This window comes from Sylvia atricapilla, chromosome 1 (assembly GCF_009819655.1).
Source record: "Sylvia atricapilla isolate bSylAtr1 chromosome 1, bSylAtr1.pri, whole genome shotgun sequence".
Classification (NCBI taxonomy): domain Eukaryota; kingdom Metazoa; phylum Chordata; class Aves; order Passeriformes; family Sylviidae; genus Sylvia; species Sylvia atricapilla.
Window position 1 is genome coordinate 24,927,972 of NC_089140.1, and position 15,314 is coordinate 24,943,285.

Consider the following 15,314-nt stretch of genomic DNA (forward strand, 5'->3'; position numbering starts at 1 on the left):
TGGTGGCTGGGCAGAGTGCCATCCGAGCGTATGGACATGAGCAGAGACAGCCGAGTCTCCAGGGCCTTACACACATCAGATGTGGGTACTGAGGTCAGGCTTCCCAGTAGGGAGAAGCTAAATGACTGTCTGTCCCAAGCACGTGTACCTGTGGTTGACGGGATATGCCATCATTAATCCAAATCTGGCCTGTATTAAGCTTCTAAAATAAAAACCAGCTTTGCCAGCCACTTGAGGAGGGCTGGGGGCCTGTCTGGATCAGTGCATTAGTGGGGAGGAAGGGAGGGGAAAGAGCACAGAGGCAGAGGTGGTTCCACAGTGCGTTTGCCTAAGGGCTGAGGTGAGCTGAGCCCCCCACCTAGGCAGGGGGCAAGGGCTGCTGCCTTCCTCCCCACAACTGCAGACCTCTCCAAGGGCTGGACAACACTTCTGTTTGTGAGGCCCAGTCCTCTCTTTGCTGCAACAAGAGCATGGATATCTTATGTTTTGTTTCTTAATTATGTTTTCAGCGTGGTTCTTGGAGCAGCTGGGAGCAGAAGCTTTAGCATTTGAGAACCAGGATCGCCTGTTTTGCCAGGCAAAATCCCCAAGTTTACCAGCCTGAGCTCTCTCTTATGCTTGGGCAGTGCTCCAGCATGGAATGAACTCAGGCTTGCTCCTCTGGCCCTGTGAGGTATCTGCTCACCTCTGCAGTGAGGCAGAGCATGCCCACGGGATGAGGCAGCAGCACCAGCATTGTGGCCCCTCTAAGAGTACAACATCTGGATGGAAGATCACCACTCCAGAAGCACCAGAAATACTTTAGTAAGGCCACTGAGAAAGCTAAGGAGAGACAGAAAAAGCAAAATCCAGTAGACTGTATTTGCATAGAGGGAGAAAACACCTGAGCGTTAAGCTGAAGTAAATACTGAAGTGATTCACTGCACAGTGCAATTCAGAGAAATTGCAGATGACCAGACACTAGGATTTTGCCTGTCTCCTGTGGGTCCAAACATATGCTCAGACAGATGCTTTGTGGCACCCATAGAAATACAAATCTGGGAATCTCCTAGCCTTAAATGCTTTTCTACTGTGAACACTAAAACTCCCTGTGGAATTGCCTTCTGACATGATTCCTCTTACATTTATTTATGTGCTGTTGCCATATACTGTGAAACTAGCTGCTTTTGTCCTCTGCAACAGGCAACTAAGCACCTACAGTATAAAATATCCCTAACTGAAAAACTGGGAAGCTTTACCATTGCTATTGGAAAGTGCCATGAGATTTCCCTAGAAGGGTGTGGTAGCAGTGCAACCAAGGATATGCTGTTATTTAAAAAACCTGGCCATGTGCTGGTTCCTCCCCCTTTGAAGTCAGTGGCAAAGCTGTTTCAGAGGAGCAAGACTACTTGAACAGGCAAACAAGAGGCAGCCTAGGGGCAGAAGAGGCTTAGAGGGAATGGTTTCTGCTGCTGTCCTTGAGCACAGAGCTGTTCAGACAGACTGGAGACCTGTCAGCCACTCTCTCCCATTAAGACTAAGAAATGAATGCTTTTCAAGTTGTTAAATGAATGGGCTTGATCTTACAGCCCTTACTCATCTGAGTACTGCCATTAATTTTAACAAAATAATCACTAAATTAAGTACTATGGAATGGAATCCCTAAATTGTTAAATTCTAATATTTGACAGAATTTTTCATTGGATAGAAAAATAATGCTGACATAATTAAAAGGTTGTGAACATTTCACCTTTTGAAGACTGCAAGCTGCTTTGGAGCAAGATGTAAAACTAGAAGCAGTGCAGAGAGCTCAAGCCCGTGTCATGTCTGTAGGTTATTTTTGAACATTATGAAAAACACACTTTAGCATTTTATATCCTGACCATTCAACTGTATTCTGGCATTCTAAATGCAAAAACATGCTAACCATGAAAGCAGAACTTTTAAAAATACACTGTCCACTTGGCTTCTTTGCCCTGCTTCAGAGTCTCCCAAGTTTGTTTGGGACAAACTTGGGAACTTTGTTGTGGAATGACTGTTTGAATTGGGGTTTCTTAAAATACATGTGGAGCCTGTAGCTGCTGTGGGATGTACATAGTGGTGGAGCTGTACTATTTTAAAATCATCTGGCTATTTCACTTCATGTAAGAATATCTCTCAGCTTAGTTATAAGGAATGAGAAGGGTTGATTAAAACAACTCACGAAGCCATTAAACAAAGAGATAAAATGTAGAACATGTGCTGTAGGGTCGTTTTAATTATAAAGTGGGGAGGGGGGAATCTGTGGAAACTGGATTGCAGCTGCAGTGTAGCTGAGTTTTAAAACCCTCTTAATAGTACCTACATCCTGTTCCTTAGGGATGGAGTTTCTTTCCTGTAAAGCTAGGTCCTTTGGAAATGGTGTTTGGAAGCTACCTCACATTGCTGTGACTGACCATAATGGAATTGCTGAGTTCAAGCACTTAGATATGGACTAAAATAGGCATTTATGTACACTAGTCATCTAGTCATTAGGTGCTAGACTATATAGCATCAGAGAAATGCATGCAGAAGCATTAGTCAAGAGGGGAAGGTATAAAGATGTCAAGTGAACCATGGAGCCATGAGGATCCAGAGAAAGTGGGGAAGAAAAAAAGTAATGGCAGCCTTTTTCATTGTCTTGATTATCTTATTAGATCAAAAATCCCAGTATTAAATATACTGCTGTATGCTGTATGTCTATCAAGTTCACTTAGCATAAATCTGGCTTTAAACAATTGATATCAGGCAGCCACACAAATTCTGTAAAGACTGTTTAAACTTCCCATTTTGCTTTATTCTTACTAGTTATTGCTATATTCTTACTAGTTATTCTAACCTAGTTATAGGCATCAAGAGTTAGCGTAATTAATTCTAGCCCTATCAGAAGGGGTTTCAAGTCTCTTGTGAGTTCAGATCAGTCTTTCACCAATAGAAATCATCATGAGGAGCAGTAAGAAAAGGAGGCAACACATCTGCCCATGTCAAAGGTTTTACAGCCCATCCACTTCTCCCAGAGACAGGGCCATTACCTAGGTAGACACTGAGTCTAGTTCAGCTTGGCAGCTCCAATGTTCCTAATTCAACAAAGTTTACATAAATGTCTGCCATACTTTTTATGCAAATGAAATGTGGTAATTTAGTTAACCCTTTGTCATTGAGTAAAGTGTGTTCCCAGATAGGATTACCAACACTTCAAAATATCCATTCATTAAAATATAAAAAAAGACTTTCATAAAACAAAGACATAACATAAAAATGGGAAATCATTCTTTAAGAATAGCATGGAAGACCTGAAGGAGTTATTGCTTCTTGCTCTTGGCTGTAGCTTGAAAGTTTGGAGACTGTTCCCTTGAGGACTTCAACCATCAAATGTATTTTAAAGACACTGAAAAGTGGTAGTTGGGTTAGATAACAATCTCCACTCTGGCGTGGGGGGCACTCTACCAGGTAGCCAGGGTACCAATCACACCAGTCTGGCTCCTAAGCATCCCCAGCTAAACAAAATATACAAAGATAACTAGCTGCCATTAGGATGAGGAAAAACTCAGTTCTGCTTAAACAGTGTAAAGTGAGGTTCCCTTTGTTCTTAGAAGACCTTGGTAGTAGAGGAATCCGTCTTAGATCCAGCAGTGAGACACAGTTTGTCAGCTGATCCTCTCAAGACAGCACACCTAGAGGTGAACTTCAGAGAGTCTTTCACAGACTTGCCTCAAGCTGCCTGAGTTAAAAGTTAGAGGAGAAACAGGTTAAGAGTTTCTCCCATCCACTCTCTGATGGGATATCATGGGCTAGGATGCCATTCTCTGTTCAGTTGTTGGCATCTGGTTAGTTGAAGTTCTCTCTTCTGGAAATAAAATTAAGCACTTTATCATCACTGTCATGGAGAAGTTATCTCAGGTTTTTAGCATCATGCTCAGACTCATCCTTTATTTTCCCTAAGACCAATGAAACAACACATTTTAGGATCAAAATTAGTTCTTTGCATGTGTCCTGTTGGCTTTAGTGGAATTTCTGGCGGGCGTGCAAGGAGTATGAATAAAGTTCATACGGTGATTCCTAAAATGCAAAATGCTGATTACAGTATGCTTCCCTAGAGAGAGAATTGAAGATGGCTGACCATTGTAACCCCTCTCTTCTCTACCTCTTTTCCTCCAGTCCTCCGTGATGTCGGTCTGTTTTGCCCGCTTTCACCCGAACCTGGTGGTCGGTGGAACGTACTCTGGCCAAATTGTCCTGTGGGATAATCGCAGCCACAGGCGCACTCCGGTTCAGAGAACTCCCTTATCTGCTGCTGCTCACACGGTAAGGATAAAATCACCTCCTCTTTTCCTTAGAGGAGATGGTCACCAGGGAAAGGCAGCTGCCTAGTTGTGTTTACAGTGCTGGTTGCCACACAGATACAAACAGAAGTGTGGCCCTTGAAGGGGAAAAAGTAGATATGAGGCATGAACAACCACCTCTTGTAAGTGCTTAATCATCAGTCAAGTCAGGACATTATTCTGCTTTCCAAGGAAGAAGGCAGGATTGAGTACAACACTTGAGTGAGGCACCTCTGTGGCGGTGTAATTCTTGCTGCCATTGTAAAGAGAGGCAGGCCACTGTGGAGGCTGTATGTCTCTCAGTCCAGTGTGGCAGGCAATTCGAGGCATTATTGTTGTCTTGGTATATGCAAATTTCTCCTTTGAACCAGATCAGACACCTTTGAGGGTCTCATAGTGGATTACTGTGAGTAGACACTGGTGCCCTTGGAAGGATTGGGGCTATTTGCTTCTGTTTCCTAATGGACCTGCCGTGGTCATCTGCTCCAGACAGGGCCACAGGGCTGAGTCTGAAAACTGAGGGAGAGTTTGCTTCAACAGAATGATGCAGGAGAGCATTTTGCTGACACACACAGGTACTTGCAGATAATGATGGTGGCAGTGGGCTGTAGTGATGGAAGATAAATGGGCAGAGCAGTAACACAAAATGCCTGAGAAAGAAGAGACTCTGTCTGTGATACAAGGATGATGTCTGTGATAGGCCAGTCTCTTACACCACAAGGTACTCATATTGTGCTGGAGGAAGAGACAAGCCTGGGTTGCCTGCTAAAGTGTCCTCACTCTGCTATGGCACTGACATCCAGTCCACCCTGCACAAACATCTTGTGCATTCTTGAGCTCTGCCCCTCCAGAGTCTGGGCTTGGGCAGACTCTTCAGGAGAGATGGAAGGTGAAATAGCTCATCCTGGGAGTGGGCTTAGGGTAATTCCTGAGTGGAAAGTAGAAAGGAGGAGAAAAATGCAAAAGTATGATACAAGTGTGCAGAAAACCACAGATTTTCTGTAACATAAGGAACTGAACTCGACAAAGCACTCTGAGAGAGAAGATAATAATCTTGTTCTAGCAGAATGAAGGATCAGACAAAGTGATAGTACTTTTCCAGCTCCAGCTTTTACAGTTCTGTGAGTCTAATGTTTGGAATTTGCAGATCAAGGTTCAGCTTTCAGTTGACTGTGACAATATAATTCCTGGAGTTAAAAAGACAGCTCCAGAAGCCATGCCATGTGAATTACTACTAAAGATTCAGTATGGGGCCAGTATTATGATTGCAAGTCTCTTATATTAAAAATTACAGGTGTGCACAGACATGCTTAGTGGGGCCAGGCAATACAAATATTGTTCTGTAAATTTCCACTATCATGAATGTTGATGTAATTATCTAATGATCTGTGCCATGGGTTGCAACTTCAACATTGCTTTTCATTTCCCTAATGTTTTTGCTCATTTTGTTGCCAGTAATGTTGTTCAATCTGCATGAAAAGAAACAGTCTCTCCTGGAACTGCAATTTAGAGATGTAGCAGACCAGAAAACTAGTGGCAGGAAGCTGACTGTCACTGAAAATTGAACAACTGGGACTCAAAATCTAGTGGAAAAGCAAAGATTAATGGGAAGTAATTTGTTTACACGCAAAAATCATTTAAGGCAAAATTGTACCTCCTGGAATTATATATTAAAGCAGTTTTATTATTGCAATAGAACAATATGTAATGTTTTTCTTTTGAAAAATACAAATAAATTACTTTCAGTTGTGGATGGGCACTTTATGTGCTGTCATGGAGTGGCATAAGTAAGTGTTTACACAGTCTAACATGAGGAAGCATGATGTTTTAAAGAGTGCTCAGATTTTACAATGAGAATTGCTTACTTTATATTCATACATAGGAATTACTTACATAAATTGTAAATGAAGTCTTGGTTGCAAAAGGCTGGCTTGAATCTTTGCTGCCAAGGAAAAAGAATTAAATTAAGACAACACTACATTAGCGATCTTACTTTTTGTACTGCTAGATACGTGAGCTGAATAGTCTTTTTTTAATTTGAACTCCTGCTGTATGTGAAAAAAAAGGATTTTTCTCTTTTCTTTCTCTTGCTTTGTTTATTTGAAACAGATAGATTGTGTTATTTTCCCTGACTTAAACCTTCCTGAAATTTAGTATCACTGATTACTGCCTGGATTCACCAGGAAAGAGAATTCTACCCACAGCTTACTCACTAATTTCCTTTCACACCCACCACACATCTGCACTTAGGACAACAGGAAATTTTAATTAAGACAAAACCTTTTTGCATGATGATTTCATTTCCAAGATAAATAAAAGCAATCTGGCAGCAACCCTTTGAAAGGAAGGAGCCTGTTTAGACTTTCTGTTACATACAGTTGGTTGTCCTTTTTGTCTGCTTTCCTCACATCTTTTCATTTCTGCCATGAGTTTTATTGTGCATGAAATTGATGGCTGGTAGCCCTGATTAAAGCCAGGCCTGACACACTGAGGTGCTGCTGGAAAGACATGGCTCACTCTTTCCCCCCTACTAAATATTCTAGATATTCCACTGCTTGCTGTAGCTTCCTCCCACCCACTCTGTCTGCTTGGAACTACTAGAGGTCAAAAGCCCATGACAAAAATAGGTCTATGCTTATTTCACACATCAGTATGCAGTAATCATGTTTAGCACTGGGGATATTAGCTGACACTAAGCAGCAAGAAGGTCTAGTAATAGTGTGAGACACATGTGAGGGACCAATTGGGGTCCATTTGATGATCTGGGAGAAACTAGGTGCCTGACAATCTTGAGAAAAAGAAAAAAATTACTATCAAATGGACCTTGTGACTTACTGGTGTGTACAGGTTGCCTCCAAGCACAAGTTACTATTTCAGCAGCAACTGCTTAGTCCATCTCAGTGTGGGCACAAACAGTCTCTGTACAGGTGCTGCACCTTTTTTCTCTTGGAGAAGGGTCATTTACTGGGCCCACTCAGGTATCAAAGCTGAACATGAGCCAGAGCTCTGAGAATTTCTGCCATTCCCCACTGACTGGGTAGGTGACCTGCAGCTGGATTTTGACGTAAGTGGCAGTTCTGCCATTCCTTTCAGCAGGACTAAACGCTACATTCCTAACGCTACATGGAGTTGGCTTAGAAGCTCCCTAGGGACCTCTTGTAAGTTGGTCCTATTTTTCTTTAATTAAGCAAAGTATTAGAGAAATTTTTTTTTTTCTTTCTGGAGATGCAGGTCTTCTATTTATTGGCAAATGCAGCAGAGAAATTAAATTGTTCTTTGATTGAATTTTGTATATGCCTAACCCTTAATTTCGCCTATCACTTGTACTGGTCAAAGGAAATTAAATCTTATTGTTCAGTCTGACTGATTTTTCACTCTGGAGATTGCTGAACTTGACCCATCCCTCATATGTCACCATCAGATATCAGATGACACTTCAGGCTCAAAATGTTACCAGGCTCCTTGGAAAAGGAATAGGCCAAGTTTCATTACACAGGAATTCAGCCTCCATGGAATGACTGCATTATGGTGAACCAGGTGTAACTCCCTAAATTTAAGCACTCCCCACTTAAATGACAGATTTTAAAAGGTATATTGACCAATGCTGAAGAACGTTGATGGGCTTGTTCAAATTCTTCAACTGGCGTACATTTGCAAATATTTAGCATGCAAGCCAAATTCTGACAGAGTTCAAGTTTTATGCAGCTGTTTTCTGCAATAAAGTTTTCATTTTGATTCCGTTTGGACAGTTTTCATCCTTCTGCTGGTTATTTTCTGTGTCAAAAGTCATCAGTAGAATGATACATGTCCCTGTGGGTGAAATCTCATCCACATAATTTGGTATTTTCACAGGATTACTCAGCTGGGCTGTTTTATTACGAGGAAAACGAAACTTTGAAAACATTTCCACCTCCATAATGTACTTCTTAAAATTTAAATGAAAAAGAAACACAAAAACCTAAACAAAACAATTCCTATCTGGCAAAAGCTAGAGTCTTATATTTTCCAGGCATTGTGTGACTAATTAATCATTCTTTAAAATAATATATGAGACATTAGAAATTTATTTGTGAGAACATAAGAATGGCTCTCTGATTTCCAGTGTTCTGTGTTTTCAGCATCCTGTGTATTGTGTGAACGTAGTTGGAACACAGAATGCACACAATCTTATTACTGTCTCTACGGATGGCAAAATGTGCTCCTGGAGCCTGGACATGCTCTCAACTCCACAGGTGAGTTTGTTTTCACCTACACAGGGGGGGAAAACTGCCTTTGGCGGAGCAGGATACCTACGTAGTGGAACACAGCTCCTAAAAGCCGAAATCTCACATCCTATACAAACTAAAACCAATGGATGCACTTGAAAGAGTAAAGCTTGCTTCCAGCAGTCTCTGCTAAGAGCCAAACCCCATTTCCTTTACCACAAATCATGTAATTATTGTAATACGTTAATACATAGGTCAGTTTCAAGTGAAAATGAAATAGTCCATTTTAAAGCATGGTAATTACAGAAGTCGCCTGTGGTATAAATTGGCCTTATTCTACAGCATTGTTTAACAAATATGGACTAGATTGCACTGCTGCTGAACACACCCTAGGCACTGCAGGTTTCCAAGGCACACAGTCAGAAACTCAGAACCTTACTTTGCTGGCAGCTTTCAGTAGCCAAAGGAACAAACAATGCAAATCAAAAGTTTTAGAATTAATTCTCCCCCTCTGAAATGTTTGCTACTATTGTCTGTTCCCCCCCTCCTCTCCTTTGTATCAGAAATGAAAGGAAACACAGGAAAATTGCCCAAACCACTAGTGATTGTAATAATGGAAACTAAACAAAGAATCCAGTGCTGAAAAAGGTGTACAGAAAGCATCTTTTAAGTGTTATCTTCTGAAGAAGTACATTTTCTATTCCAACACATCACTCATTTTTATACACAATTTCTTAGAAAAAACTTTAATATCATTTTTACTAAGCATCATGGGATCTGATCTTGTTTCAAAATGCTGCATAGAAACTCCCAATAATGATTCCATTAATCATGCACTAATGTGCGATTACTATTGAATTATTTGCTTTTCAGTGTTGACACAAGAGGTGGGACTCCTCTATGCTAACCTCAGCCATCTAAAAGTTGATGTGTCAAGTCTAAATTGGAAATTTTCTGTACAGTTGAGGCAGAGAGAGAGGCTGGTACTTCTGTAGCATGACTCATCCCATCCAAGTGTGAAAAGATACCCACCCTGGGACATGGAACTATCCTATCTTAGGGTGGAAGAGGATTCTGGAAGTCATCACATCTACTCTACTCGGAGTGGAGCCAAGTTCAAAGTGCAACTATGTTGCTTATGTAAGGCAACAGTGTGGGGCTGGTAATCGTGCTCTGGGACTGCTAGAAATCAATAGTCTTCTGCAGTAGAAACAGAGGCATCTAAAATGGCCCAGGCATCTATGTTCCAGCACCCTAATCCCTTCCACAGTTTGTCACCTAAACATCAAGAAGATAAATATCACCCCTGTATATTACTGGAATACTAAAGTCTGAAGCACAGATCTGTGAACATCTGAATTTGAGTACCTCATCACTCAAATGGAATTTTCCTGCTCCAAAACTGGCTCTCGGCAAGGATGGGAACACACCCCACATTACACTGAAGTTTGGCACATGGCTCATGGTGATCTAGAAAAGAAAAGCACAGGACTTGACATCGAGCTGCATGCCATAGCTTTAAACTGGGAGGAGTGAAGTGTTGCTGATGTGTGTCAGTCTGAAACTTTCCAAGGACACAGCTCCAGAGCACTTGTGTACAGTCATGGTGTGGGCATTGGGAGCAGAGAGTCCACCACAGTCTATGGTCATGTCTCTGCAGAGACACTAAATGATGATCTCACCCCAGGAGATTTTAACAAAAATATATGATCTCTCTCCCATATTAACATAATTTCTCTCTCACACACATGTTTACAAAAATACGAGGTGGTCTCCCAATGCATATTCCATGCCTTGTTTTGCCTTTGTAATAGAACCAAATTTATTTCAAAGTACAAACCAAGCAGAAGTATTTCTCTGTGGATTTGCATTGCTCTCCTCTCACAGGGATACCCACTTTCTTTACAGCAAAAATGCCCTTTTGAGAGAAACCCTACAGGCTCTGGCCCTAGAAGGACAGCAGCATAGACTTTTTAAACATAGAGAACATAACCATTTAAATAGCTAAAAAATGAAAATTATGAAATCATTCAGGCTTTTTGTGGATTCTTGGGTTACACCATTTAGGCTGAAAAACTAAAAATTGTGCAAAATCTGCTCAAAGTACACACATCTTGCAGCAGCCACAAACTTGCATGGTGATTGTATTTGCAATTGCAAAAATGGACATGCTGATTTACTTTAAAATATAGCTACCAAATGAAAACAGAAAACATTCCTGCTGGTTTGCTGTTTGATGGTGGAGTCTAGAGGGAGTGTTTATGGTTACCACAGAAAATCCCTGAAAAGCAATGCTTAGAATGGTGGTAGTGACAGGACCCAAACTTTTTAATTTTATTCTGCAAAAGGACAAATGACACAGTGCAATAAATGCCTCACATGCACACAATATTACATGTGCTTCCTGACAACTGATTTCCAGAATGTAAATAGAAGGTTATTGCATGATTTATTAAAGCCTGAGGCTGGCAAATGTAACCATTAAGGTATTATCTTTAGTTTCTGCCCCATTAGATTTTAAATTCTCACCTGTCATCTCTGGTTGATTTAAGATGATGCAGAAAAGACCAGTGCCTTCCTGCCAGTCTCATATGTGTGACAGACAGCCTTGGGGATGGCAGGAGCATCCTTGTTTGTGGCATTGCATCTTCTCACAATGTCTTATGTAGAAACCAAACCATTTGACTGAGTCAAATGATTTCATCTTCCTCTCCTGCTACCCCATGTAATATTTAGAAATAAGTTATAAAAAAACCAACCTAGACTTACAAAAGGAGGATCCCAGCATAATAACAAAACCTGTTTTGGTAGGAGAGCATGGAGCTGGTATACAATAAGTCCAAGCCAGTGGCGGTCACAGGAATGGCTTTCCCAACTGGAGATGTCAATAACTTTGTCGTTGGCAGTGAAGAGGGAACAGTCTACACAGCCTGTCGTCATGGAAGGTGAAGTTCAGCATTTTGTACTTATAAAACATTGTGTAACTGTGTTAATAAGAGATAGCCAAGTGTGTGTGGAGGGTGTTCAATGTTTGTTTCTCTTGGATCAACAATGTCTTTACTGCTCCATTGACCAGCACAGGAGGTGCCCAACTTTGAGCATCTGTGCTACAGCCTCTTATACTGAGACAGTTACCCCAGGCTCCATGGGTAGTTGGTGGGGAGCAGTGGTTACTTTTAGGTTGACTTGGCTTACCTTTTCCAGTCATGTGCCTGAAGAGAAGATGACTAGGCCCTCAGAAATGCCTCTTTGTCACCCATGAGATGAGATGAGATTATGAAGATTTACACAGCTGTATACAGGCTTATACACCTAGCTGAGATGCAGGTGTCTATGTCTGCATAGGTCAAATGAGGCCCTAGGAGACAGTTCTGTTGCAGGGTAATCAAGCCTAAACCAATATCAGATGGTAATCTGCATTATTTTTTACCATTCTCAGCTCCATCTTCAGTCTTCACAGGGATAGATGAGAGAAGAGCCACCATGGGCCTGCTTCCTTCAATAACATGGATGCAGCCACAGTGTGCCATGTGGGTTCTAGAGAATCCTGTGCTCTCACACGCAGTGTTCATGCATAACATGACCCAGGCTGTAGTTTGATACTGCAAGTTCCTTGTTTTGCACCCTGCAAACCTGCAGGATGATAGTGCACTCTGCTAGCCTCCAGTAGTAGTTTTGTCTCTGGGAAACTTGAAAGGCGTTTGTAAAGAACAAGCTTTTTCCGCTGACTGACTTGGAGCTCATCCCCACCAGTAGTTTGCAATGTTCTCTGAATTAATATTTTATCATATTCTGAGTTTATGTTGACCAAAAAGACATTAATACAGTGGTTTAAGATTGTAAGACTCCTATTACACATCCCCTATGTTTTATAAATACTGTTTTAGATATGTTTTGTTCAATGTTTTCTATTTAAAAATACTTTTATTTTAGCCTGACTGCTGACAGCGTTGCAAAACTGTGTCTGTTTAGGCATATACTGGTAGGCTGTGTGTCAGCTCATGGTTTGAATGAAACTTAAGCTGCTAAGATGAATGAAGCATGCCCAAGGGCATTTCTCACTTTGGAATTTTCAGACTTGCCTGGTTTGTTCCTCACAAGAGGAGGAAGGTGCCAGATCCTCTTTTTAGCACACATTTTTAGAAACTTTCTACTGACCACTGACAAAAGCTCTCCTGCTCCTGCCTGTCTTCCCTGGAGCTTTTTGCTATCATCCCTGATTTATTTCCAGAGGCTCCTGTGTCCTTCAGCCCAGCACAGTGAAAACCCATATGTTATTCTGGAAAAAGGTGTGTCAAAGCACAGCGGATACCCAGGATAGTCTCAGTGCTCCAGAACTCCCCTTACCCCACTGACTATGTGGCAGAGAGCTGGAATAAAATAAAGGTGTCCTTTGTATCCAGCACTGCAGGACTCAGCCCCTGCTCCAGCACATGCTGCAAGGTCTGGCAGGGGAACCTAAGTGAGGCCACAGTGTCCACACAGGAGAGGTGAGGGGACACTGCACCAGCTGGATGAGGGACCAGTTTCCTCTGGCACAGCTCCATATCTCCTTTAGTACACTGTACTCACACTGGCACAGGGCTGACAGGCTCATCACAGCTGTGGCTATTTTCAATGTATATTCTTCCACTCGCAATTTTCCTATAATCTACCTAAAAGGGTAATTTCATGATTCCCTTTTCTGTGTACACTGTGAGACAGCACTGACAACTGATCTGGCATCATTTGCTCCAGGAAGGAGAAAACGGTGCACATTCTCTCTTACACAATGTTTAATGTGTGTTTTTCCTTCTTAATATCTATTCTAGCCTCTGGCTGATGAAATGCACATCTCCCCTTGTTCAAAGTAATGACTGTGATACCTGATCACAGGATCAGTTCCTTCACTTTTTGTGAAAAAGCATTTGCTTCCTAGTGACTTGATTGACTGCTATGAAAAGTTATCTTAGATATTTAAGAGAAAAAGAATTGCCCATGATAAGTCATTAACATATCTGCATTTTTATTTTAATGGTTTTTCCTTGTGATAATGGCTTACTCAGAGGCGTAAGCTATAGTATAATTACAATTTAGAATTATTTTACAGTTATACAGAAATGTTACTTCAATCTACAGGAGTAGACAGTGTATTTTAAAGTGAGTAAGGTAAGTCTTCATAAGTAAGAGAAATTCTCCTTGTGCTTGATTCTGAGCATTAATTTTTGCCCACTGGAGTAAACCTCTGCAGGCAAAGGCCTTAGCAGAAGGAGAGAGTTTTGCAGGTTAAATGGAACTTTAAAAGGAAACAGGAACGTAACAGTAAAGAAAATTTATATTAAATCACTAGGTGGTAAATCACTCTCTGTATGTAAATCTTTCTTCTTCCTGCAGTAAAGCTGGCATTGGTGAAATTTTTGAAGGCCACCAAGGACCTGTCACAGGAATCAATTGCCACATGGCAGTGGGTCCAATAGACTTTTCCCATCTCTTTGTCACATCATCATTTGACTGGACAGTGAAATTGTGGACCACAAAGGTAAGAAATCCAAGTTGGGCTGTGATAAGTAATGCTACTTGTGAAAATGCTGTTGTCAGAAATATTTTAATACTGTCTATCAAGTCCTAAGAACCAATTAATTGAATTATGGAAATAAACTAATTGAAAGGCTGTGATTAGAATGAGCACAGTGATAGAATTGTCAGTAAAATATATTACTAGTGTAACCCTCAATCATATTTTCTCTGAAGCATGCCTTGCCCTTTAGCAGGCCTTCATTTCAGTAAATAACCCTAGTGCTGAGCAGTTTCATGAGACGAGGAGATGAGAATGTCTTGTACTCCCAGCCATCAAACAATCCATTCAGCACTCCCTGTGCAGGTTAAATTGCAAGGCTAATACTGTGCATCGTGGTGGTGCAGGAGCAGGAACACTTTCCTCTGCTAAAGCAACAGGGGAAGCGCACGTACAACTTAGTGCAATCAATATCACTTGTGAAATTCACTGCTGGAGGAGACTGTGATAGCCAAAAGGTATAAAATGTCCCAATGACATTAGACACTGGAGGCAGTGTGGAAGTACATGCTGGAATTTACAATCGTGACCACCAGGGACCTGTTGCTGACTACTCTGTTGCCATCTCCTTGTGACCTCTTTCAGAGAGAGCAGCAGAACAGCAGAAATGTCATAGTCCTGTGAAACTTTGAAACCTCAACACTCCATGGGACAGACTGAACAGACCAACCTAGTTTATTGTACAAGCTGAGTAAAACAGGACGATGAGATGTAAAATCCTAATTATATAAGTCATCTAGATTCTTTTTTAATACACCAGAATAGAGACCTGCCTTCCGAATGTCAGATTCTTGCCTTAACCAAGTTGGTTTTATGCCTTCATTTGGTTCACATCTTGAGCTGCACCCGGCAGAGTTCCAGTACTGGAAGCTGACCCCAGTCAGGAAGTATCTCAGCATGTGTTCCTCCAAGACATCAGGGCTTGGAGATGCTAGAACAGATGCATAGCAAATGTAAATATGAAAGTGATCAGAAGGGTTCATGTGGGAGCCTTGTGCTGGAAAAGGAAGCAGTTACCTAGATGATAACTTGAATCAGCTTCCATAGTAGCTTCCCAATGCTTTTGTTAATAGCCTGATCCAATGTGTGTGCTAATTAACAGGTATCTTTTTCTAATCAGCAGTGACCACAGCTGATGGTTTTGTCTTGAGCATTACACTTCAGGAAACTCATGAGAAAGGTGCATGATTTACCTCATTCACATACCTCACTAGACCCAGCCTTAACCAATGCAAA

General features: G+C 41.4%; 1 protein-coding gene across 7 annotated transcripts in view; it reads left to right on the forward strand.

Annotated features, from left to right (window-relative positions):
* Positions 1 to 15,314, forward strand: part of DYNC1I1 (dynein cytoplasmic 1 intermediate chain 1) — a 186,267-nt gene that overhangs the window by 134,110 nt on the left and 36,843 nt on the right. For all 7 annotated transcript variants that reach the window (XM_066317643.1, XM_066317678.1, XM_066317652.1 and 4 more), the window contains 4 exons: positions 4,156 to 4,302; positions 8,438 to 8,551; positions 11,336 to 11,469; positions 13,898 to 14,042. In XM_066317643.1, the coding sequence (XP_066173740.1) occupies positions 4,156 to 4,302; positions 8,438 to 8,551; positions 11,336 to 11,469; positions 13,898 to 14,042 (540 nt within the window). The remainder of the gene's footprint in view (positions 1 to 4,155; positions 4,303 to 8,437; positions 8,552 to 11,335; positions 11,470 to 13,897; positions 14,043 to 15,314) is intronic.